At 40.5% G+C, this 25,196-nt stretch overlaps 1 protein-coding gene across 3 annotated transcripts; it reads left to right on the top strand.

Annotated features, from left to right (window-relative positions):
• The first annotated feature begins 11,035 nt into the window (after window positions 1-11,035).
• Window positions 11,036-22,965, top strand: LOC148018033 (sulfite exporter TauE/SafE family protein 4-like). 3 transcript variants are annotated; one of them, XM_087661138.1, is made up of 13 exons: window positions 11,036-11,403; window positions 12,342-12,501; window positions 12,767-12,967; window positions 13,054-13,118; window positions 13,199-13,232; window positions 19,270-19,358; window positions 20,849-20,935; window positions 21,018-21,068; window positions 21,164-21,400; window positions 21,484-21,577; window positions 21,858-21,980; window positions 22,074-22,190; window positions 22,467-22,965. In XM_087661138.1, the coding sequence occupies exons 1-12, from the start codon at window positions 11,212-11,214 to the stop codon at window positions 22,145-22,147; spliced, it is 1,407 nt and encodes a 468-aa protein (XP_087517264.1). In that variant the 5' UTR covers window positions 11,036-11,211; the 3' UTR covers window positions 22,148-22,190; window positions 22,467-22,965. The 3 variants fall into 3 exon arrangements, with proteins under 3 accessions (XP_087517264.1, XP_087517263.1, XP_087517265.1); XM_087661137.1 differs by having other exon boundaries at window positions 21,840-21,980; window positions 22,467-22,963; XM_087661139.1 differs by lacking the exon at window positions 12,342-12,501 and having other exon boundaries at window positions 11,196-11,403; window positions 21,840-21,980; window positions 22,467-22,963.
• Window positions 22,966-25,196: the final 2,231 nt, after the last annotated feature.

Below are 25,196 nucleotides of genomic sequence, written 5' to 3' on the forward strand. Positions count from 1 at the left end.
CATGCATTTGCCATAGTCCTTTTGCATTAATCACACAGTGTTTTAAGAAAGATTATCCTCTCTCCCAACACTTGTGTGCAAACCTACTTTCACTTCCCTCACTTTCTTTTGTGTCTTATCCTTCTTTCATCTCCTTAACATGGTGTCCTTCCAACTCAACATTGAGGAGGTTTCACCCCCAAACCATGAGGCCTTTGCAGATGCCCAACTCCTTGCACCTCATCAACTTCATCAACCCCTATGGAGCACTACCCTAGTCCACCCCGACACCCAAACCATCCTGGAGAAACTCCTTACAAGCTTCACGATCCACATTCATGGCCACAAATATACCCTCTCTTCAAAGAGAGTGCAGGAGAAGCTGTGCTTGCCCAACCATGGTGAAGCTAACCTGCCAATGCTCTCCACAAGGGCCATGGAGGACATCCTTGGCCCCATCCTCAACATGGAATACCAATTGAGAAACCTCATCAATGCCCACAAACCCAAGCTTGACACCCTCAGGTTCTTGGTCGAGGCCCTCTATTCGCAAGCCAAGGCATTTAGCGTCTCCAAGAGGGTAGGCTCTTCTTTCTTCTCCCCTTCTCATACCCTCATTGCATGGGCCCATGCACTTTTAGGGGTGCTTCTTTGTCGAGGTGAGGCACCTATCCTATACGCCGCCCTCCATCAAAACTATGAAGGTGATGTGTGGATAGCACTTCACCTTGCTCTTGCCCCAACCCACCCTTCTTAACCCTCCCCAACCCACCAACTTTTCTTACTTGCGGCAGAGACAGTCTCACCTTGAGACAAGAACCATGCTAGAACCCACCTCTCTCCCTCTTGAGGACCCCATGGAGTAGTGTGCTGAAGACCAAGTCCTCAAAAAGGAGGATCATCCCACTAGCACCACTGCCCAATATCCCACCAAGCAAGACCCACCACCCTAGGAGCTCCAACCTCTCCGGTCCCCCAAGAAGTCTACCTTTGCCACTAGCCTCTCCGCCAAACTCGCCCTCCTTGCAGTTCTATCCTCACCAATATAGATGACACCTCCTTTGCTACCATGCCCCTCCTCGGAGACCTGTCCTAGCAACTAGTGCTTATCCCCCCGGAGTTCTAGCTAGGAGATGGCTCACTGGTCATTAACTTTCATCAATGGGTTCTTGACCAAGTAGAGCAGCATCAATAGTAGCAGGACCTCATCATCGAAGTGGACCACCTCAAGTATGCCAACACTGCCCTCTCCAAAAAACTTTGGCAGAAGGATGTTGCTCTCTGGGAACATTGACAAAGGCTAAAGGCATGACTACCTCAAGTAGGCCAACACTATTCTCTCCAAAAAACTTCGGCAGAAGGATGCTTCTCTCTAGGGACATTGACAAAGGCTAGAGGCATGCCAACATGCACAATTGGCCTTTGTTGATGATGTCAAGAGAGCAAAGCACAATTGGAGCACGAAAATGTTTTTCTCCAAGTGCATGCAACTAGAGTAGAGAACCTAGATGGCACAACTCCACTCTCCCTGGAGATAATTGAAGAACTCCAATGGGATTATGAAGTGGAGTGGCTCGACTGATGGGAAAAGCTCAAATGAGAACTCTGGACCACCATGATTGACTACTCCAAGCTTCCACATGTGCCTAACAAACTAGATGAGCCGGACTCTGATACCAAGTTTGCTCCTTCTATCCACCCACCACAACTCCGCCCCATCCACCACAACATGGCAACAACACCCTTGCCATCTCTGCTCTCTCTCACTCCCATTCTGCATCAGGCTCCATAGCCAACCCCTTTCCCATCGGTAAAGGAAAATAGGTGGCCATGAAGAAGCCCATTTGTACGCTAAGCGAGGAGGATGCGTTTTAGCAACCCTGAGCTCCAGACTTCTTTGACTTCTCCACTAGCTCTAGTTTTTCCAATATGAAGTGGAAGCATTGCCAAGCATTGGAGCAGTGGAATGCCGAAGTAGAGAAGATGATCTAGGTGCTACAATAGGCGGTGTTGAACCTGAATCAAGACTAGAAGGTTTGACTTCGACCTTCTTTTGTAGAAAATTCAAGAGGAATAGTGAGTTAGAGTAGCCCAAGAGATAAAGAAGGTTGGCATTCCTTGTCTATGGACTAGGATTTAGGGGGACCCATGCCTTGCACCAAAGCATCATCGGAGTGTTTGCCACCTCTAGTCCAAGGCCAAAGTCAAGAGGAAACTGTGCACGGATGAGGGAGAAGAATTCCCAAATCTTGATGATCCAAGCAAGGATCAAGGAGGCAAAGATTCTAATCCTGATGATCCACCCTTTGAAGATCCCTCCACTACCACCTCTGATATCCTAAAGTTAGCTAGTATTAACCAACTTCGGGCCTCCTTCGGGCCTATCTTACCAACTCTGAAGCCCTCCCACTCACGCGATGGCACTGTATCCATGCCCTCCTCAATGCCAAGTCTAGGCATAAAATGGAGCTTGAAGGAGTCCAAGCCTACCTCATTCAGATTACCTTCAAGCATGACCAACTACAACAACAAATCCAGCTCAGAACCATCTACGAAGAGAAGTTGGCAAGGGCCAAGCTCAATTTACCACAATGTCCCATAGCCTCCCCTCTAGACTCGCATGGATCTTTGGCTGCAACAATACCACCTTTAGTATAACCCACTCCCCTTGATCTGACACCAATCCCTTGGCCCAGTAGCACCCCTCCTCTGGCCTCCATCAAACCCCAACCCACCTCACCTCTTTACTGCATCCCATCCTGCCTCTATAGATGGTCACCAATGTTCTCACAAACAAAAATCGAAGCTCTTTGACACCAAAATAGTGTCTTCACTTGCTTTTCAATCCCAACCAAGTGACCAATAAACCTCAAGGAACCAACAGAACTATCATGCTCTCCAACAGGCTTAAGTGCACAATGAACTGCCTTCTTCCTTGTGACCTCCTTTATTTTGCATACATTCATTTGCACGTTAGGAGTGCACTGTATAATATCTTCTAGAGACATATTCTTGTTTGCTGCAAAAGCCTCCATACTAGGCAAAAAGCACATGTTAACCTTGAGGGATATATAAAATATTCTCAAAATTTAGAAACAACAAAAACTCCCATATCTAATACTTCCAAAGTTCAACTAACCCTCTCTCTTTGCTTCTCCCTCTCCCTCTCTCTCTCTACCTACCTAAATAACCAAATATTAATAGACAATAATAAAGTAAATAACTACTAACCAACTAACCCTAAACTAAAGTAGCCTACCAACTAACTAACCAACTAAGAAAGAGAGATATTGAGAGAGAGAATAGGGGGATGAAGAAGAAGAAGACAAAGAAGGAGAGACAAAGGAGAGAGAAGATGAAGGAGAGGAGAGGAGAGGAGAGAGAGAGAGAGAGAGAAGAAGAAGAAGAAGAAGAAGAAGAAGAGAGAAATAGAGAGAGAAGATGAAAAAGATAGAGAGATAGAGAGAAGGAGAAGGAAAAGAGGAGAGTGAGAGGTGAGAGAAGAAGAAGAAAAATAAAAAAATGAGAGGAGAGAGAAGAAGAATGAAAGACACACAGAGAGAGATAACGGGGGGAGAGAGAGAGAAGAAAAGAGAACCTACTAATAGCTAACCAACTGACTCCCATATCTAATACCAACAAAGTTTAACTAACCCTCTCTCTCTACTCCTCTCTCTCTCTCTCTCTCTCTCTCTCTACACCTAACCAACCAACCAATGCACTAACTAAACAACGTAACTAACACAACCTTCTCTTTCTCTCTCTCTCTACACCTAACCAACTAACCAATGCACTAACTAACCAACATAACTAACACAACCTTCTCTCTCTCTCTCTCTCTCTCTCTCTCTCTATCTATCTAACTAACTAAACAACCAATAGCTAACTTACTAAGTGAGAGAAGAGAGTGTGTGTATGTGCATGAGAGAGAGAAAAAGAATGCCACATAGAGAGAGAGATATTAGAGAAGAAAAGGAAAAAGAATGACAGGAGAGAGAGAGAGAAGAGAAGGAGAAGAAGAATCAAAGAAGAAGAATGAGAGTAGAGAGTGTGTATATGTGTGTGAGAGAGAGAAGAAGAATGAGAGAGAGAGAGAGAGAGAGAGAGAGAGAGAGAGAGAGAGAGAGAGAGAGAGAGAGAGAAGAAAAAGAAGAGAGAACCTACTAATAGCTAACAAACTAACTAAAATCATATAGATTTCTCTCCGTAACTACCTGACCAACCAAAATACTAACTAAACTAACCGACTAACCCTAAACTAACCAACTTACTAACCAACTGAGAGAGAGAGAAAGAGAGAGAGAGAGAGAGATAGAGCAGGGGGATGAAGAAGAAGAAGACAAAGAAGAAGAAAAAGGAGAGAGGTGAGAAAAGAGGGAGAAGGAGATGAGAGAGAGAGAGAGAAGAGAGAAAGAGAGAGAGAATAATAATAATAATAATGACATAGAGATAGAGAGAGGAGGAGAGAGAGAGAGGGTGAGAGAAGAAGGTTGGATAGAGGTGAGAGAAGAAGATGAAACCTGCTAATAGCTAACCAACTAACTAATATCATATAGGTTTCTCTCTGTAACTACCTGACCAACTAACATACTAACTAAACTAACCAACCTACTAACCAACTAAGAAAGACACACACACACACACACACACACACACACACACACACACACACACACATAGAGCAAGGGGATGAAGAAGAAGACGACGAAGAAGAAGACAAAGAAGAAGAAAAAGAAGAAGGAGAGAGGTGAGAGAAGAGGGAGAAGAAGGAGATGAGAGAGAGAAGAAGAGAGAAAGAGGGAGAGAAGAAGAAGAAGAAGAAGAAGAAGAAGATAGAGAGATAGAGAGAGGAGGAGAAGGAGGAGGAGAGAGAGAGAGAGAGAGGTGAGAGAAGGAGGGATAGAGGTGAGAGAAGAAGATGAAACCTGCTAATAGCTAACCAACTAACTAATATCATATAGATTTCTCTCTATAACTACCTGACCAACTAACATACTAACTAAACTAACCAACCTACTAACTAACCAACCAACTAAGAAAGAGAAACATAACCAACAAACCAACCAACCAATCCACACACCAAACCAATAGAAACAACAGATAAACTAATAAACATAGCAAAACAAAATTACAATCTGAAAGAGAGAAAGAGATCACCAACCTCAATAATAGTCGTCAAAAACTGCCCCAATGACCAATCCCACAAACAAAACTTTACTAAGCAAACCCAAACACCAAATAATTAAACCGCACCAAGCAAACCACCCTACCTCTCTCTCTCTCTCTCTCTCTCTCTCTCTCTCTCTCTCTCTCTCTCTCTCTCTCTCTCTCTCTCTCTCTCTCTCTCTCTCTCTCTCTCTCTTCGCCCATAACTAAGTTACAACAATGTACTCTAACTAAACTATCTAACCACTAAAACTAACTAAGCTATTAACAACTAACCTACCAGCTAAGCAACTAATAACTAACTTACAATTATTATTATTCTCTCAACATCCCCCTCTAACAACTAACTTGCCCAACCACCAACTAACTAACCTACCAACAACTAACCTACTAAGCTACTAACAACTAACCTACCAACCAAACTAATAACATAAAATAAACAATTAACCAACCAACCAATCAATTAAAAATCAAGCTAATGCTAAACAATTAAAGTAAACACACAATTTAAATAATCCAAACTAACTAACTAACTATATAAACAATTAAAATCACACATCTAAGATAAATAATTAACTAACCAACCAATCGATTAAAAATTAAACTAATGCTAAACACTTAAAGTAAACACACAATTTAAATAATCTAAACTAACTAACTAACTAACTAAACAATTAAAATCACACACACACACACACACACACACACCTCTCTCTCTCTCTCTCTCTCTCTCTCTCTCTCTCTCTCTCTCTCTCTCTCTCTCTCTCTCTCTCTCTCTCTCTTAACAAAGCAATTTATGCTAACCCCAAACTAACTATAGTAGTCAAAGTAAACAACTAAACTAACCTAACCTAACCTACCTAACCACTAACTAACTAAGCTGCTAACAACTAACCTACTTACAACTAAATAACTAAGCTATTAACAACTAACCTACTCTCTCTCTCTCTCAGAAAACAATTTAAGCTAACCCCAAACTAGCTATAGTAATTAAAGCAAACAACTAAAATAACCTAACCTACCTAACCACTAACTAACTAAGCTACTAACAACTAACTTACAATAACCTACCAACTAACTTACAAATAAATAACTAATATCTAATCTACCTAACCACTAATTAAAGTCACACACACACACGCACACACACACACACTCTCTCTCTCTAAGAAAACAATTTAAGCTAACTATTTAAACTAAACTAACCTAACCATTAACTAACTATGCTACTAACAACCAACCTACTTACAACTAACTTACAGTAACCTATCGACTAACTTACAACTAAATAGCTAATAATTAATCTACCTAACCACTAATTAAAATCACGCTCTCTCTCTCTCTCTCTCTCTCTCTCTAAGAAAACAATTTAAGCTAACCCCAAACTAACTATAGTGATGAAAGTAAACAACTAAACTAACCTAACCACTAACAAACTAAGCTACTAACAACCAACCTACTTACAACTAACTTTCAATAACCTACCGACTAACTTACAACTAAATAAGTAATAAGTAATCTACCTAACCACTAACTAACTAAGCTACTAACAACTAACCTACTCTCTCTCTCTCTCTCTCTCTCTCTCTCTCTCTCTCTCTCTCTCTCTCTCTCTCTCTCTCTCTCTCTCTCTCTCTCTCTCTCTCTCTCTCTCTCTCTCTCTTGTATAGTTTCATATATACTCCCCTTGTATACAAAGTTGTCCATCAACAAAGATAGTTGGGGTCTATCTTGATTCAACCAACACTCTTGAGCACATAAATCTATATGTCAACTACATGTGTAAGTTGACATGATGTTTCTTTCACATTCTTCATGCAATCTAAGATTATCTATTTCTCCTTGCAACTTATCCACATCAAAATGATTATGTCTCATATTATCTTAACAAATCTTGAAGGCAACCAAGATATCCTACAAAAACTTATATAAGGTGCCAAACAATGTAGATGAATTTTAACATTCTTTTGGTCCGTATGAGAAAGTAACATATATTAAGCAACCAAACCTTGTAAAATACATTTTTCCAATGAACTTTTCACATAAGGTTAGTACTTCACAAGATACATTTAAGAAGTAGTGAATCTCTTGCACAAAAGATTGTGCTAATTGTTGCACATATTGTGAGTACACAAAGTGATTCAATAGCTATCAATGAGTAGGATCTTATTCATAGGTCCTATTAAAGGTTGAAATCTCATCCATCATGACAACAAATGATGTCCAAAAATGATGAGAAGTGGATTGAGTCACAAAAATGGCACAATGAAAACTTCATAGTATCCATACTTGTCATAGATGATGTATTTGAAATGTTCCTATACATGATATATTTAATTTTTAGAATCTTATTACCTTTGAACTTAAATAAACTTACATCTTTGTTGTCAAATAACCTATTTGTGCATTAGAATTTATGTATAGACACTTAAATAACATTTGCTCTCCACAAAACATGTGGAGAAGGAAATGAGAAACTCAAAAAATAGGTGAGCTCTTCCTAAGGTAGTCAAGAAGTTCTTCAATTGCTTTAGTAGGATAGGTTTCATGGAGTCGTAGAGAGTGAGTTTACCCCTCTAGGTATCATTTCTATATCACGAAAGTCTCATGGCTATACATATTTAAACATCTATATTAATCAATGCTCTAAAAAATAAACATTTTTTTTTTGCACTTTCTTCAAAGCGACTCAAAGTAAGAACGTCATAATGGAAAAGTAGGAATTAAAAACCTATTGGAATGTCTCAAAGGTGAATTTAATGTATTCTCATATACTAAAGGAGAAGAGATGCTAGGCATATTATGTATTTCTTAAGGTAAAGTGATATACAATATGAACATGTTATCTTGGTAACTTCTATGCAAGCACAATCCTAAAAACTTAAACCATTCCCAACTCGACATCACAACACCCTTAGCTAGCTTGCCTGAGGCCTCATAGATTAGAAGTTTACATTAGCCTGATTGTCCGCATGTCCTTTCACACACACACACACACACACACACACACACACACACACACACACACACACACACACACACACACACACACACACACACACACACACACACACACACACACACACACACACACACACACACACACACACACACACACACACACACACACACACACACACACACCACTCTCTCTCTCTCTCTCTCTCTCTCTCTCTCTCTCTCTCTCTCTCTCTCTCTTCTCTCTCTCTCTCCACCTGTCCCGGAGAGACCCTGTCTGGCTATCTGCCTGGAACACACCTAACTACATGTCTGTCGTTGATTTCCTGTTGCCCCACAATGGCTGTCGAATTGTTAGACTGTCTGCAGATCTCTCTCTCTCTCTCTCTCTCTCTTCGGGACAGTCCACATGTCCCGGAGAGACCCTGTCTGCCTATCCGCCTGGAACATGCCTAACTACCTGTCTGTCGTTGATTTCCTGTTGCCCCACGATGACTGTTGAATTGTTAGACTGTCTGGCAGATGAGAGAGAGAGAGTGTGTGTGTGGACAGGTCCACAAACATACATCAAATGACAGGTCTAGAAATAAACATGCATCTTGAGAGAGTGTCGAATGACAAACAAACATATGTCCTCTGGGGGGGGGAGAGAGAGAGAGAGAGAGAGAGAGGAGGTGGTGGTGGAAAGAGACCACGTTTCTCAATGCCCCCAATCATGTGAGAGATTAATGACCACTTACGTTTCTCTCTACCCCCAATCATGTGAGAGATTAATGACCACTTTGGGTGAGCAATTAATGGCACTTTGGTTTGGTTTGGGAGCTAGGTTTCGGAAGCTCTTTGGTGCTTCGACACCTCTCAAACCTGTAGCTCAAATAATAATGTAGTATAGATATACATCATATGACATTCAAATCTCAAAATGAGGAACATTTTGATATTTTTATAACGTACATCTAGTTATAATAAAAGGTTTAGAAAAGAGTGACAAAAAGGGCCAATTTAGCGATACTCAAGGATGCCTTATATTAAAGTTTTAAAAATCCAAAATATGAAAAATTTACTTGGCTCAATTTTTAAACTCATCTCAAACTTATATTGTACATTAGAATTTATTTCATAGCTTGGAGTGGCTACAAAGGTGCATCTTTGGTGCAAAATTAACAGGCCCAATAACCATACTTCATGCAATTGGTGTCATTGTGCAACGTGTGAGGCTATGCCATTCACTTCACATTTTTGTAAGCAAAGGGAATCTCATGGTTGCTTCCCTTTGTTCACAAAAGATCAACCAATGCGCTTCATGCATAATGATGTATCTCTATGCATGCACAATGTGAAGCATCCAAGTACATAAGTACTTAATATTTGCAGAGCTATTGGAGGAAGTAATGAGGCCTTTTGTAAGGTGTTCAATAATACAAGCACCTCATGTTTGCAAAGCCACTAGAGAAAGTGACAAGCCCTTATGTAAAAATGCTTTACAAGGGTAGCTTCCTACTTGCTACTCATATTAGCCACATCGACCTCAACTTTCTCCATCTACATTTCATTCTTTGTTGTTAGTCACTTTATGCCATGCGTGTTTTCTTGGGACTTGGGGCCTCCTATGACTCATGTCCATTATTAAAATAGATGCCTTTAAATAGGGATATGGATAGCATGTCTTCTAAACTTTGGCATCTACCCATTCTACATATGCCAACACATGCTCACACTTGGCCTATGCATACAATATCAACATCTTGCTTATACATTTTTTGCAATGAAACACAAGATTATGACTCTATCCCCCTCCACGAATTAATTGCAATGAAAACATGCACACACACACACACACACACACACACACACACACACACATCAAACTAAGAATGGTAGGGAGAAAAGGTATGTGTTGGTATATATATATATATATATATATATATATATATATATATATATATATATATAGAGAGAGAGAGAGAGAGAGAGAGAGAGAGAGAGAGAGAGAGAGAGAGTGTGTGTGTGTGTGTGTGTGTGTGTGTTTGTGACAACAAACAAAAAATGGAAGAGCGGGAAGGTATTTATGAGTGCATGTGGAGAGTGAGAGAGGAGAGGAGTAGATGTATATATGTATGACCAATCACGTGTCCTTGCCTGCTACATAGGCCCCCATCATCCTCTTAGTCTCCCTAATATTCTTCCACTTCTTACAAACTGTGTTGTATAGAGGGCAACTTGCCTTGCTATCAAACCCTAGGAAGCCCAAGAAAGATGTATGTACCCTGTACTCTATTGACAAATCATTGAAGTATCTCTCTCTCTCTCTCTCTCTCTCTCATATGTTTGTATCAATGGACTCCTCTAATTCTCTCATATGTTTGTATCAATGGACTCCTCTAGTCATCGAGCTCTTGGACTCAAATTCTCTCCCTATGCCATCTTGACCCAATTTTGCTCTTTTGCACACGAGAGAGAGAGAGAGAGAGAGAGAGAGAGAGAGAGAGAGAGAGAGAGAGAGAGAGAGGTGCTGCATATTGGGTATAATCTATCACATGGAGAGAGAGTTAAAAATTAGTCCGTTGAAAACATTCAAGAGGCTTGGGAATATCCTATAGTTGCCATGTAGGTTTGGCATCTTTGCACATTGTGAGAAAAGGCTAGGAGCCTAAGTATGATATTTATTATCTTTGGAAATGCAAAATATATTACTAATTATATTTACAGCCCAAAACTATCACATGCTCTCATGTGGCCGATTTATTTACTCACATGGCTTTTCTTCTCTGCAGGGCCTAGGCATTAGCCTAAGCAAAGCCAATAATTTCTAACCTGGGATCCAAAAATGTTAATATTTCCCTAATATTTTGGGCACGTGCGGCCCGTCGCATCAACGTGATTGAGGTATAAATATCTTTTTTATGATGTGTGTTTTTGGGCATCGAGTAAATATCCCTACAAGAGAGGCAAAGTTGGCTGACTGAAGAGCTCTTCTGGGTTCTTTTGGAGCGACTGTTGGGTTCCTGTATGCTACTGTTCTTTATAGTATTATTAGTTGTTGTTATGAATAGTGAGCCTCCATCTAGTTGATACAGAGGCGGATTGGTGTCAACGACGAGAGACGTGATGGACTCCTGCGCCTCCTCCTCCTGCTTCTGCTGCTGCTGCTGCTGCTGCTGCTTCTTCTTCTTCTTCTTCTTCTTGATCGTCCCCAGTGGTAGTACAGCGTCCTCCGCATTCTCTTGCAACAACGCCACATGCTCTGGTCTGCCCTCGTTGTTCCCCGCAGTTTCATCATCTTCGGATCATGTCTGGCCGGTAAACTTTAATTTCTCTTGTGCTCCTTCTCATAAGTTGGATTGATTGGAGCATCAGAACCTTGTCCGGCATTCTTGTTGTGAGTACCAATACGTACAATTGGTTGACGCATCCAAACTGTACTGGGTACAATTGTGTGTAATAATTGGTACAATTGATCTGGGCATCAGAACCATACTGGAAACATTGTCATTGGTATCAGTGTTGTGAGTAATTACGATGATGATGGCCGCTGATCGAGACCTACTGAGATGCATGCCATGCGATGTGGGTCTCTGCCTATCCTCTGAACCACCCTTCTATCCCAATGTTTCACCTAGGCTCTCTCACCATGGGCCATTTCAGAAACTGGAGATCATTACTGTCTGGCATACACAGACTCCTCAGTATTATTCCATCACTGACCATCGGCTCACATCCCAGATTATTGTGCCTCGTCTTCAGATTGATGTTGTCCTGCATGCTGAGAGGTGTTGGGGGGTACCTGTACGTATCATCGAGTGCATCATATTTGGATTGACGCCGTCCCACATGCTAGGATAATTGCGGGAGACCTGGAGACATCATTTGGCTGAAGATACAGCTCATCAATGTGCCTTTATTGATATATGTGACCTGGCCCTTTTTTCACAGAGCACCATAGTCAGATTACATGGCATTATGCAGTCCATGTATGGCTATTGCCACCTCCTTTTCATGTATGAGATTCTCCCCATAAAACATTCAGCCGAGTCGTTTGCAGTCCTTTTGTGTACATTTCTACGGTGACTTTGTTAATTTGTTTGTATGCCTTCTATTTTGTAGTTATGCTCAATTTGCAGCTGTAGAAGGATATTCTCTAAAAGAAAACAGAACAAACATCATTGTTGATGAGTTTAAATGCATTTCTAAAGATGCAGAGGTTTTTTTAAGACAAACATCATTGATTGCCGCCACAGGACTTGACGTTTAATTGGAGGTCTGTGCTGGGAAGCCTTACCGGATTCATTGGAGCTGCACTAGGGAGTGCTGGTGGAGTGGGTGGTGGATCCATTTTCATACCTACAGCCAATCTAATTATAGGGTTTGATGCAAAAACTTCAACAGCTTTGTCAAAGTGTAAGATAACCATGATACAAGACTTAATCATTGGGGAAAATCTCATTACCTTGGGGCATTGTGGTCCTTCAGAGTTGTTAAGTCTGCCATTTGTTTATTTTATAATCACCAGATTTACCTTAGTAAACTGATATCCCTGCTGGTCAGAGCTGGGAGTGGTCAGCCTCATTTGACTTCTGCAAAATGCTTCATGCTTTTGCATATTTGTATTTTTCACTATTATTCATGCTACTCTATGGCTGACCATACTGTGCATTTTGTGCAGGTATGATCATGGGGGCTGCTTTGTCAACTGTCATTTACAACATTAGGCTCAAACATCCACAGAAAGATTGCCCCTTAATAGATTATGATCTTGCACTACTTGTACAGCCCATGCTGCTGCTGGGTATCAGCATTGGTGTCATTTTTAACGTGATCTTTCCAACTTGGGCTATCACGTTCTTACTTGTCTTCATCATGATAGGTACAAAACTTCCTTTTTGGACAGCAGGCCCTGTGAGAGACTATTATAATTGACTCAACGACACATGTTGTTTGATCAATCATCAGGTACTGGTTCTAGGGTGTTCCAGAAGGCTGTAAAAGCATGGGAGAAGGAAACAGCTGAGAAAAGGGTAAGTTAAACCTGAGATTTCCTGGTTTGGCTAAGAGAGAACATGAGACATTTCAATGGGTAGGCTCTGTCTGATTTCAGATGCAGGAAGGCTTAACAACGGAAAAACAAACAGGTATGAGCGATTTCTGCTGCAAGAGTTATTTTCAGGGCATGCTGTTGTGTAAATTGGTGGCTGCCTCTAAATGTGGCTTAACTTTTCAAAAAACTCTGTCAAAATAGACGATCTCCAAGGCAACATGATAGCAGCCCGAGTAGGTTGTATCAGTTCTATTTAGAAGAACCAAGTACGGCTAGGCCAAACAGATCAAGCTAGAACCAATTGTGAAAAACAATATCCTCTGTGAGATTTTTTGTTAGCCAGATCTCCAGCCCAATTTGATTTGTGTACTATTGCAAAACAAGGGTTGGTCCCAACAAAGTAAGTGCCTTTGAAATACTGCAAGACTCTTATGGTGATTTGCCAATGGGTGCGTCAATGCAGTTATAAACAAGATGTGAGGAATGATTTAGCAAGATGCAACAAAAAGTCAACAAGTGGTGGTACTGATGAGAATCGAACTTCTTTAAATGTTAAACACAATCAACTACCACTAGTATCCATAAGTACATATGCAGTCTCATTTGTGGCCTTCATGTAGTGCTTTCTTATCATGCTGCTTCTACATGTGCACATTCTAACATGTGCAGATCTGGAAAATGAAATCAAATAATGCAGCTCATTTGTGATATGAGTGGTTATTTGCTGGGTTAAAGCTGAGCCATGCGAGTGTTTTGTCCAGTATACTTACTTGATTCAAAAATCTAAGTCAGATCCAGTGCAAAAATACACTAGGTGGATCAAGAACTTCTTAGGCAGGTTAAAGAGTCTCCACTCACCTGGTAATAGGTTGTGCCCATTATTGGATGAATGGGACCTCTCCAAAACTAGGCTAGTCTCCAAAAACAGCTTGAAAAAATGGGTGCAGCACCTGAAGTAGGCTACAAAACTGCTAGGGCTTGGCCATCACGTTTCATAATAGCCAGTTCATGTGTAGAGCCATTGCTGTTTAGAATTTCAGGTTAGATTAAAGATGCAAGGAGTTTGAGGGAAGCATGTTTTGCCTGTTTAATAATTGTGGAGCTCAACCAAATTACATGAAAGAAGAGAGCTGCTTGGCACATAATCCAATGTCTTATGCTTAGGAGTGCTACTTTGAAAGTAGCTTCCTTGCACGTGAGGCTTTTGTTGATCTATTCTCTTTCCCTCTAGGTTTGAGAGGCTGGAGGGAAGCAGGGATAAGTAAACTTGGGTAAAAGCTCAAGTCGACTTGTTGATGTATTCTGCTCTTGTACTGTTGCTCGTTTTGGCTGGTGTCATATGGAAGTTGGACTCCATTGTGAGCTTGCACCCATCTATTTTCATTTTGGCTTTTATGCATGTACTCATTTCATTCTGAATAACATTCAGGATTTCGTGGAGAGTGTTCGTCAGTCTCTTAGTCCAATATTTTAGTTTTGCTACTTTCATTCTTGTTGTTCAGCATGTGGATTCCATAATTTCAACTTCGATCAAGCAAAGGCGAAAACAAAAGTAGAACAGAGGGAAGAAGGGCAGGTGAAATTGTGGAGTGCCAAAACTTCTATCTGATCCCCATCCTCAAGAAAGTGTTTATTGGAAAACTATTCATGCAATTCGGAAGTGGACTCAATTGACTGATTTAGAGTCTTTATCCATGCGATGTACTACAGAATGATTGCAAGTTGTTGGTTGTTGTAGTTCTTGCTTAGGCTCATAATCGAATGCTTGCCCTAGAGTGGGAATAAATGTCTTGATGTGATATCGAGACTCGGAATGACACCATATGCTTTTCTCTTTATTCTGCTTGTACATTCTTGAACTTTTGCAATTATCTTAAAGAAAGTGGTAGGTCTGATATTTCCGAGCTGTTTTCCATTTCCAAGTATTGAGCCATTCTACCGTGTGTGATATGAGCAGCAAGGCTGCTGTGCAGTGGATCTCCAGCAAGTAATGGCATGGTGATTGGTGCTGTCCTAAAGGACACAAGATAGAGAGAAGGAAATCACAGAGCTGTCCAGTTCACAATGTGAGCAGAGCACTTTATGGTTTGCAGAGAAAACAAAAAATGTGAGAGAGACTCAAATAATACCATATATGTCCAAAGAGTGTAGAAAAACTAAAACCACTGCCTCTCAGGGAGCAAGTTGAGTGGAGGAGTCAAAGGAGATGACCTCCAAATGATCTGAAGCAAGACAGCACCAAAGCTTGGATGTTGGAGGATTCCACATGGTTCGAGATGATGAAAATGTAGTTTTAGCAGTCCTTGACGAGTGATCAACTGCAAACACAGCCTTTGGAGGAGAAAACACAGCTCTTTGGGAACTCCAGGAAACAGGCAGCAGCAAATCTGATGAAAATGCATGTTGGCGCCTGAACACTTTAGGTACCTTTAATATTTATGCTTTGGGATGTTTAATGAGTTGAAAAGTGGATTAAAGTTAATTAACACTTTGTTTTCAACACCCCCTCTCAACCCAAAAACTTGAGCCAAGAGGGACTGCAAAGCATAGCTTGTGTGAGAGGTCTCCCCTGAAAGTAGCCAAGGCATTGGACAAAGGGTACGCATTGGCTGCCACTAATGGCTTACCAAGTCTACAAAGGTGATGAGGAATTACCTCTATTTACCTTGGAAGATCTCACCTCAAAGCAGCTAGGACATTGGTCAATAGATGCGTGTTGGCTACCCAAGAACATATCAAGAGTCAAGACTACAAAGGTGACGGTTATCTTCCCTCGGAAGCCCAACTTCTTAAAAAAAATAAATCATTTTCATTTCTTTTGATTTTTTATCCCCTAAATTTCCTTGGTGTGTGTCTCATGGGGAAAAGGGACGGTTAGCTCACATGCTTCTCAATAGGGAAAATACCCAACCACCCACAAGGGCATTGAAGATGAGGAATGGGATGCGAAAGGTTGTGGCAGTCCATTAATGACAATCCGAGATTAGTGGATGTTGCTTGGGATCTTTGCTTAATGGTGGGAAAGGGTAAAGCATGCTACACAATGCATGGCATTTCACACGAGAAGGGGCTCCTAAATACAAGTGTCCCACTTCCAAGTGCAAAAAATATAAACGCAGCAACATTGCAATATTTCCATAAATAGACTAAGTTAGGGTAATTGGGAGAAGGAGAAGGGTCAAACCTCGGACTAAGTCCCAAAGGCCATGACTCTAGAGCATATATTGTAGTAGATTGTAATTTGATCCAGTTAACATTATCTTATTAGTGAATTCATTTTTAGCTTTAACAACAAGATTGCCTTGTGAGCCCCAAAGGAATGTGAATGGAACTTGAAGCTTGCAAGGTCTTAGAGGAGGGATGTTGGATCTCGAGGCTCTAGGGAACTCCAAAGGAGTAGGAATAAGGGAACTTGTGGGTCCAAAAGTGGGTGGATAATTGGAATCAGATCAGATGGACTTGGGAGCCCCAAAGGATGACAATAAATAGAATTCGAAAGTCCTAGGAGTCCCAAAGGACAATAGAGGGGGCAAGTATCCCCTACAATCCCGAATGTTTGACGAATGTGTGCTTTAGGGGGTGCTAACATAGAGGGCTGAGGGAGGGGTGCTGTAGGCATGGGTGCCGTGCCATAGGGTGGGTTCAGAATCTGTAACTGGCTAAACTAACTAACCATTTGTGAGATTGGTAGTGTGCTAGATGTAGGAATTGAGAGTCCATGACTTTGAGGGCCCATAGGCATGTACGAAGTCTGATTCCAAGGAATTCCTTTTACAAAACTCCTTGATCCCCTTGGTATAGTGGCTAGGGCTTGGCAATAAATGTGAAAAAGCCATAAGTCAAATCCATAAGGGTAGAGGATCCACCTTATGGAGCATTAGAAATTTGGTTTGTAGTTGTGCCCAAAGAAACCGGATGACTAATAGAGGCAAAGCTAGGGACATGGCTGAGGGCAAAGTTTGATGGAACTGAAGACCTTGTGCGTTTGATCCATAGTCTCGGTAGGATATCCTATGGTAATGAGATGGGAGGTAGGATAGGAAAAGTAGTGTAGGTGTGTGTGGAAGCATAGGTGGGTGTTATATGAGATGTATCAATCAACAAAGAATTACTAGAAGTAGTAATTGGCCAATGAAGATAAATATTTGCCCTATGATGGGCAGCTTCCTGTTGAAATTCACATAGTTTTGTGAAAAGTTTCATGATAACTGCCCACGTTGATACCCTTTATTCCGTGTTTAAAGGGTCATTGAAGACCATTGTTAGCCTAGTTGTCTAGGACTCTAGTGTCATCAGGGTTAGAGTTACTAAGGATGGTTAAGCTGTTTTAGGATTAGGCTTGTCCATAAATGGACATTTTGTGCAAATCTAGCATATTAAATGTGGCATTAGTCATTGTGGTCTTTGGTGCATTGTACTTTTAATTTGTTCATTAGTACATTGGCTTTTATTTGTAATTGAGTATCATTGTGCTTCAATTAACTCTCTCTCTCTTTCTCTCATCTATTACACAATCCTTCACACTTGGGCCAACAATTGTCAATAACTCATGTTTGGCTGCACATCAACTAAATCAAGATGAAATATATCTTTTGTAAAAGAAACATTCAAAGCTGGCTAGATTGTAGTGCCATAGGATGCTTGGTCCATGGTGGTCTGTTCTCTCATGGAAGAAGACTTTGGATTTTCTTTAACCACCTTGTCCAACTGTGCCCTACTTCCAGAGGGCATATTAATGTCAAAACTCAAAGAAGTGAGTTCATTGATGAGTAGAGATGCCTCAGAGCTTGGAATCGATGGAGTTAGAAGAGAGGGTTTTGAGTATTGTAATTGTTTTTAGAGTATCAGACAGATATGTCAGAAGTTCGGGAAGTTTGCTCATGCAATCCCTAGTCTCACAAGTGCTCTCATAACATGTGAGGAGAACACTTTGGGGTTTGCAAAGAAGTCACAAAATATGTATGAACTCGATTAAAAAACTAAGCTCAGATAGAGACTCAAACAAAAAAGAACACAGAAAAACAAAAAGTGTAAAGTGAATGAATAGCTCAATGAATTGAATATTAATATATGTCCAAAGAGTGGAAAAGAAAACCCAATCACTGTTACTCAAGGAGCTGGCTTAGCGGAGGGAGTCGAAGGGGATGGCCTCCAGGTGATGCTGAAGTAGCACACCACTAAAGCTTTGATGTCAGAGGATGCCATGCAATTGGAGATGATGAAAACGCAGTTGTAGCAGTCCCAAATGAGTGACTGGCAGCAAACACAGCCGGTGGAGGAGAAAATGCAGCTATATGGGAACTCTAGGAAGTGGGCAACAAGAAATCTGATGAAAATACAGCTTATAAATGCTCTGGGGAGACTCTCTCAGTCAGGGCAGCCTGATCAGCAGCAAATGCAGCTGAAGAAGGTGCTGGAAACAATGAATAGAGGGCTGGAATCAGGTTACCAGCAGCTAGATGATGACATGGCAGCTGGGTGGCAGCAAGGCAGATAACAGTGCTGCCAGCAGTTTGTGGATGACGTGGTAGCAGGTCTGCAGTAGTTGGGGCAGTTGCCAGCATGTGGACAGCAGCCAGGGTGATGGGCAGCAACTGTAGGATGCAGGATACTGAATGGCTGGACAGATCCCCTATTTATAGATACATGAGCCAACCAAATGTCTAGGGTGGCACTTGGGGTGTCTCAGGTGGTGCTCAGACACATCGGATGCATTTAATGTGGGCACCCCGAGACTTTAGCTACATTTAATATTTGAGTTTTGGGGATGTTTAATGAACCGGAAAAGGGGATAAAAATTAATTAACCCTTTGTTGCTTAACAAGGGATGACAAAGAAGGGTCAAGGGCAGCAAGGCAATGAGGCAGTCAAGAGTGGGTCTAGAATAGCAAGGTCACATGAGTAGATGCAGAGAGAATGAAGTGCAGACAAGGAAGTAAGAGTTGGCAGCTTTGATAAAGGCATTGAGCTGTAAACAAAAATTGTGAACCTTCACTTGCTTCACTTACAAGCAATGTTTTTATGAAAGAAACCTATTTTCATTGCTTCACAACTTAAGCTGAAGTAGAGAATATGAGATCATAAGATATGTTAATATTGTTTTAATCAAATCTTATTTTTTCTTATGTTAGAGGAAGCTAGTGGGCTCTATGAGCCTCTTGATGGTGATAAAAATAGCAATGTCAAGACTGCTTCAGCTGCATGTGAGGACTCTACATTGGTAAGAATTCTACAAAAAGTTTTAAAGTTATGACTACTTTCCTTGCATGGGGTTGCTTTGTCATGCAGAAAATATCATCCGTTCATGCTGCTACTTTTTGTCAAAATTCAACTTTATCTATCTAAATATCTACCCTGAAGGTTCTTTTTGTGTTCCAAAGCTTGATCCCTAGCTTATGAGATCGAGGGAAAATATTACGTGTGTGTCCTTGCTAGAATGCCATCGATGAAAGTGTTATAAGCATCCCTCATATTGGACTGCTTCGTCTCATCACTTTTCTCTGTAGATGACTACTGCTGAGATTTAGAGTAATCCACCTTTTCTTCACTTTCTGCTATGATGAATTATTGCTCTGCATGCAGCCAACATGGGGTTTTGGTCCTGTGTGAGGTTTAAGCAATGTTACATGAAAAACACTATGTATTTTCAATTGTTGAAAGCTCAAGCCTGTATGAAACTGCATTTAGCTTGTCAACCATGTTAAATGGACCATGAAAGCTCAAGCCCATATGAAACTTGATTTAGCTTGTCAACCACTTTAAATGGTCTGAACTATCTGTTGAATAATCTCAGAAGGGATGAAGTTTGGTTAGACCCTTGTAACTTGTTTCAGCCTAATTTTGTAAAATCTCAGAACATAATGGCCCTTTTCAATAGCCAAATGTTGTCGACATTTTTATGTTTGACCTTTTCAAAATCTTACCACCTTTTTGTTCTTGAGCTGCTTTGATAGTGGGCGATACTTCACTCGTTGCTATTTGTAGACCTGAAGCTAAATCATCAGCAGGAAAATTCTGTTAGTGTGCACAATTGGATGAGGGTCACTTAACCTCTGAGCTTTTCTTGTTGATCAATGCATAGTACTATTGTAGGCAAACTCCAAGAAAATGTAGATCCCCTATGCCTTATGTTCACTAACATAAAGGTTTTCACATATCAAAAGGACTGAGATGCAGACTTTCTGTTTGTCCATCGATTTGAGGTGAAAAGATGAAGGGACTTTCAAGTGGTTTTCAAATACTTTAACAAGCACAGCAAAATTTAATTGCAAGTTTGAACGGTAAAGATTGTTTCGTTTGGCCATGCATTTGAGGTGAAATGATGAAGAGAATTTCAAGTGATTCTCAAGTAGCTTAACCAGGCACAAGCTACAACAAGAATTCATTATAAATTTGAATAGTGAGGATTGCTTATGGCAACATCTTACATGTTAGAGTAAACCGTCTTTGTTGAAGCAAGTTAGTAATAGAGCATGGCTTAGCAGATACCTATATGCATGCATTGATCAGAACATGGATAAGTCTTTCATGAGCTTTAAATTAAGGTTGTCTCTTTAAAATGTAAAGGTCACTGTACAGCATGATTGTTCCTTGGTAGAAAAGGCCACTCTGCATTGTCATCATGAAGTAATCACAGTCACTTGTGCTCATGGAGTTATCCGGAATTTGAAAAAAGTTAATGGATGTTAATAATGTATTCATAATGTACAGGATACTTTGAGGAAGAACATTCAGTGGAGAAGTGTTGCGGTTTTGGGTTTTGTGTGGATGATGTTTTTGATCTTGCAAACTCTGCAGGTAGGTCATTCAGCAAGCAAAGAACCTTTCATTATTCTTACTGTGTACTGCTTTACATTAACTCTCTAATATCACTTAACAGAGCCACACTCAAACATGCAGTATGAATTATTGGATCTTAAGTTTTTTCCAGGTACTGTAGTCAGAATCCTCTGCTTGAAATCCTTGTTTGCTACAAGTAGATGTTTCCTCTCATCGTGGCTTATCATATTCTGACTGGTTATGTAGGTTCCAGTTGCTATTTTAGCATTTCTTGCATCGGCTTTCAAGCTCTACAGAATGAATAACCAGCAAGATGCAATTTCAGTTTTAGAGCATGAGGCCAGACCATTGCAATATCATCCATTAAAGCTTGCCATCAGCGCAATAGTCAGCACAATCGGTGGCTTGTTAGCTGGAATGGTGGGCCTGGGTGGAGGCTTTGCATTAGGGCCAATGCTTCTTGAATTTGGAGTCGAACCACAGGTAAAAAGAACAGGCCTAAAGCTTGCAATATGTATACTTCAATTTTGTCAGAGTTGCCTTGCTGAACAAAAAGATAATGGCAGGTTCTTTCTGCCACGGCTACTTTTGCAATGCTTTTTTCCTCTTCTTTATCAGTAGCAGAGTATTATCTCCTGCACAGGTTTCCTGTACCATATGGTAAGTGCTATCCAGCTTCCTTTTGCTGCTATTTATCTGCCCTGGGGAGATAACAGGATACAGCTCCAAGAATGAAAAGTTTCTAGTTACGTGTGGGCTCATTTAAACAGCTGGTCTGTTAACTTTCAAAAAAGGGAAGGGCTGTAGGAATGGGAATAGTAATATGCAAGTCCCAGAGGAAGTGCTATTTTTAATGTCTGAGGTATTGTTCTAAAGGTCTTTTGCGCACGATGCATTTGAGCCCTAAAATGTTGTATTGCAGCTCTTTACCTATTTGCAGTGAGTGTTATTGGAGGCTTTTCCGGACAACATGTGATGCAAAGCTTGATAAAGCTTCTAGGAAGAGCGTCCATCATTGTTTTCCTTTTGACTTTTTTGACAGTGATGAGCGCTGTTTTCATGGGTGAGCCTCCCCTCTACCTTAGCTCAATATGTATTGTGCAGTGTGCCTTTATACGCTTTCTTAACATGCTAAAATCTTTCTTGTATGTCAAAGGTGCATTGGGTCTCGTAGAGACTATTGAAAGTTGGAAACTGGGGGAGAACATGGGTTTCACAAGTTTATGCTAGCCTGGCTATTTGATTGGGCAAGCGTCATCTACAGGACCTTAAGGTTTGTTTTAAATGCTCAACCTTTGGTTTGTTTAAATGCTCATCCTTGGCAGGAAGTATTAAAAGATATTGCACTTCTGAAACTCTCAGCAGAAACCAACTGGTTTACATTCCTGTCTTGATAGGTGTAACCCATCTTGTAGCCCATCTCACTTAATAGTTCACCCAAAAAGTTTAATGGTAGCAACTGAATTAGTGTTCTCACATGTGGAATGGCAGGTATATTAATATATGGTTCCTTACCATTCAGCCTAAATTTTCTTGTTTGCTCCGGCAGATTTAAGGTATAGCACTGCCTTCAACGCCCTGTTGCATGAAGGAGCTGAACCAGAACAAATTCTTATAAGGGGAGATACACTACTGTTATTGTTTGGAAATTTATTTTTGAAGCATTTTGATTAAAGGAAGCTCTATTTTGTTCAACAGCAAGCCTCTAGATGAGATGGAGATTTCATCTCTTTCAAGGTTCTGTTTTTGTAAATTACATTTATTATTGCTTCAACCAGAACAAATGTTATTGTCTGGAGTCCCTTGATCAAATATTTTGGATTGCCATATTGAGCTTCATGGTAGTCATGACCTGGGACCCCGGCACTTTTTTTGGGTGCTTTTTTCCATACAGCCTCTCAGATGGTCTGGCATTGTAGCTGATTGGTTGTCCACACAAATGTTGTATAGGTCATGTACTTAGATACTCTTTACAGAGTTCCTTCTACTTTGTATTTTACCTCAGGAGGACCTTTCTCAGGTGCTATTAATAGAATTTTCTTTTCTTGGAAAAAAAAGTTTTATGGTAGTCATGATTGGGCATGTATATTTGCATGTGTCTCATAGTGCAGTTTAACTGGCTCAAGGAGAATCTCCTAAATGAATGAAGTGTTTTTCCTACATGTTAGCCCACCGATAGATATATTTTCTCTCCTACCAAATTTTATAACTTCAAGTGGTCCATTGTAACAGGTCAAAGGTTAGGGTATGGGGATCAGTAAAGGAATGCCCCCCGAAAGAAAAACAAATGGGCCGATAAGAGTTTCATCAGCATGTGTGCTTGGTGACTTGGTCGGTGTGACATGTTGTTATCTCAGTTCAGTGGTGTGAGTTCAATTTTGTTCCTTAATAGGAGATGAAGTCTTCTGATGTATGAGTGTTTGTGGTTCTTGATCTTTGCTGCACCATTTCTGCAATTATGAAAAGTTCCAGATGCACTCTAGAAATATGGGCAGTTGGAACGGTATAAAGAAATGGAGCTACCTCTTAGAAACCATAAAAGGCCTATGTTGGCTAATATTTGGAGGGAGGCATCCCCTCTTGTGGGCATTTGAGTGTGTCGTTGAGTGACCAAAATGTGGTTTCTTAATTATCATATTTTTCTGGCTCATTCAACAGCCCTAAAAGGTATTTTTACTTTTCTGTAGGACAGTTGTTTGTACAGCACTCTAGACTTTTTCTTTCTCCAGCTTGTTCTATAAAAGGGACTCAGTATGCATACCACTATTCATCCCTCTATCCCCTTGTTGTCATGCATTACTCTATCATCATCATTACCTGGTCTCTGCATGCCAAAGGTGCCACCTTGCTTCCTTGTGCTACAGCCTCTCCACGATCTTTATATTGCTTCCTTTTTACTCTCAACCTGTAGTTGGCTATTCTTAGCCTGCCACATGACACTGCTGCATTCTCATCTGGACAGCTGATTCGGACTGCTGGTCTTCATCATTAGATCTACATTTTGCTGCTACAACATTCACAGCTTCAGATTTCAGTCCTCTACATCAGCAGTAGCCCTCGGCTGTTGCATGATATCATCCTCAGCTTCAGTCTACCTCATCTTCATCACTTTTAGTGGTATTGCTGTACTTAAGATCCATAAATAGAGGATGACACTCTCCAGTACTCTCCCTCAACTTGCTTCCACGAAAGTGAGGGGTTGTTGGACATGTATGCTCTTTAAGCACCCACATTTGGATAATCTTCTTCCCTCATTCATTTTCAGCATTAATTCATTCATCAGATACTCTTTACCTTTTTGCGTTTTGTGTTCTTGTTTGAGTCGAGTGTATTTTAGTTGTATATGTATATGTTTTCTCTATGCAAACCCTAGCATATCTTCACATGGTATTAGACTTGGCGCTCTTGTAAAGAGTGTCATGCACAACTATTGTGAAAAGCGTGGTTTGTACAAGCTATAGGAGTGACACAACCAATTGAAACTCATAAATTCTCAATGTCTTGGTCACTTCTTTCTTGGGAGCCTATGGTATCTTAGTTTTATCCTTCATTTAAGGACAATGTGCTCTCAATGAGGACAACCAATCCTTATCTTCCTTTAGTTTACTAGACGTTGAGTGGATGTTGGACTTGGAAGTTCATGGAATACAGGCATAGAAGGTGGCCCAATTACACTCAATCTTCTCTCTATACTCTACTAGGTTGTGCGCACAACTAGTGAAGTTGACCACCTCTCCATTTAGGGGGAGGATATACCACTTTTGGGACTACAAGTGATATGTTGTCTTCATCTTTCCTAGCCCCAACATTAGATTCATTTAATCCTTTTGATATGTATGCGAAGAAAACCCTCTTTGTTGCTCCTTTTTTGTGTAGAATCTAATTGCCAATGGAGGCCCAAACTGATATCATATTTTAATATTAATAGAGGAGGCTCTAGAGAGAAAAGTGTATCTTGAGGTGTACTTGTTACATTACCTTTTGTTTCATATGAGCATATTATTGTTGCTATTCATTCTCATTTATCCCTTGTTCCTCCCTCTTCCGATAATCTTAAGTTCTCTTTCTTATACTTTCAATAGCTTAGGATTAGATTTCGCATTTGTGTCTTCTACCTTAGATTCTATTTTTTAAATATGTAGCACTAGGATTTTGTGCTTCTTCTCAAGTTCATTTTCTTTTTCATGCATTAGCTTAGGATATCAATAGTGAAAATTCATGAAAATATATTGTACTATTTACGGGTAGGTGATATTGTTGGATTAATTTCTTGGTTTCA

This window comes from Lygodium microphyllum, chromosome 21 (genome assembly GCF_053477565.2).
Source record: "Lygodium microphyllum isolate KBCC chromosome 21, Lygodium_microphyllum_v1.1.10, whole genome shotgun sequence".
Taxonomy (NCBI): domain Eukaryota; kingdom Viridiplantae; phylum Streptophyta; class Polypodiopsida; order Schizaeales; family Lygodiaceae; genus Lygodium; species Lygodium microphyllum.

Bases quoted from the DNA above. Each gene is read 5' to 3' on its own strand.
- LOC148018033 (XM_087661137.1), top strand. From the start codon at position 11,212: ATGGACTCCTGCGCCTCCTCCTCCTGCTTCTGCTGCTGCTGCTGCTGC. The intron at 13,119-13,198 runs GTAAGTTAAACC...GTCTGATTTCAG, and splicing joins AGGAAACAGCTGAGAAAAGG to ATGCAGGAAGGCTTAACAAC. The intron at 19,359-20,848 runs GTAAGAATTCTA...CATAATGTACAG, and splicing joins CATGTGAGGACTCTACATTG to GATACTTTGAGGAAGAACAT.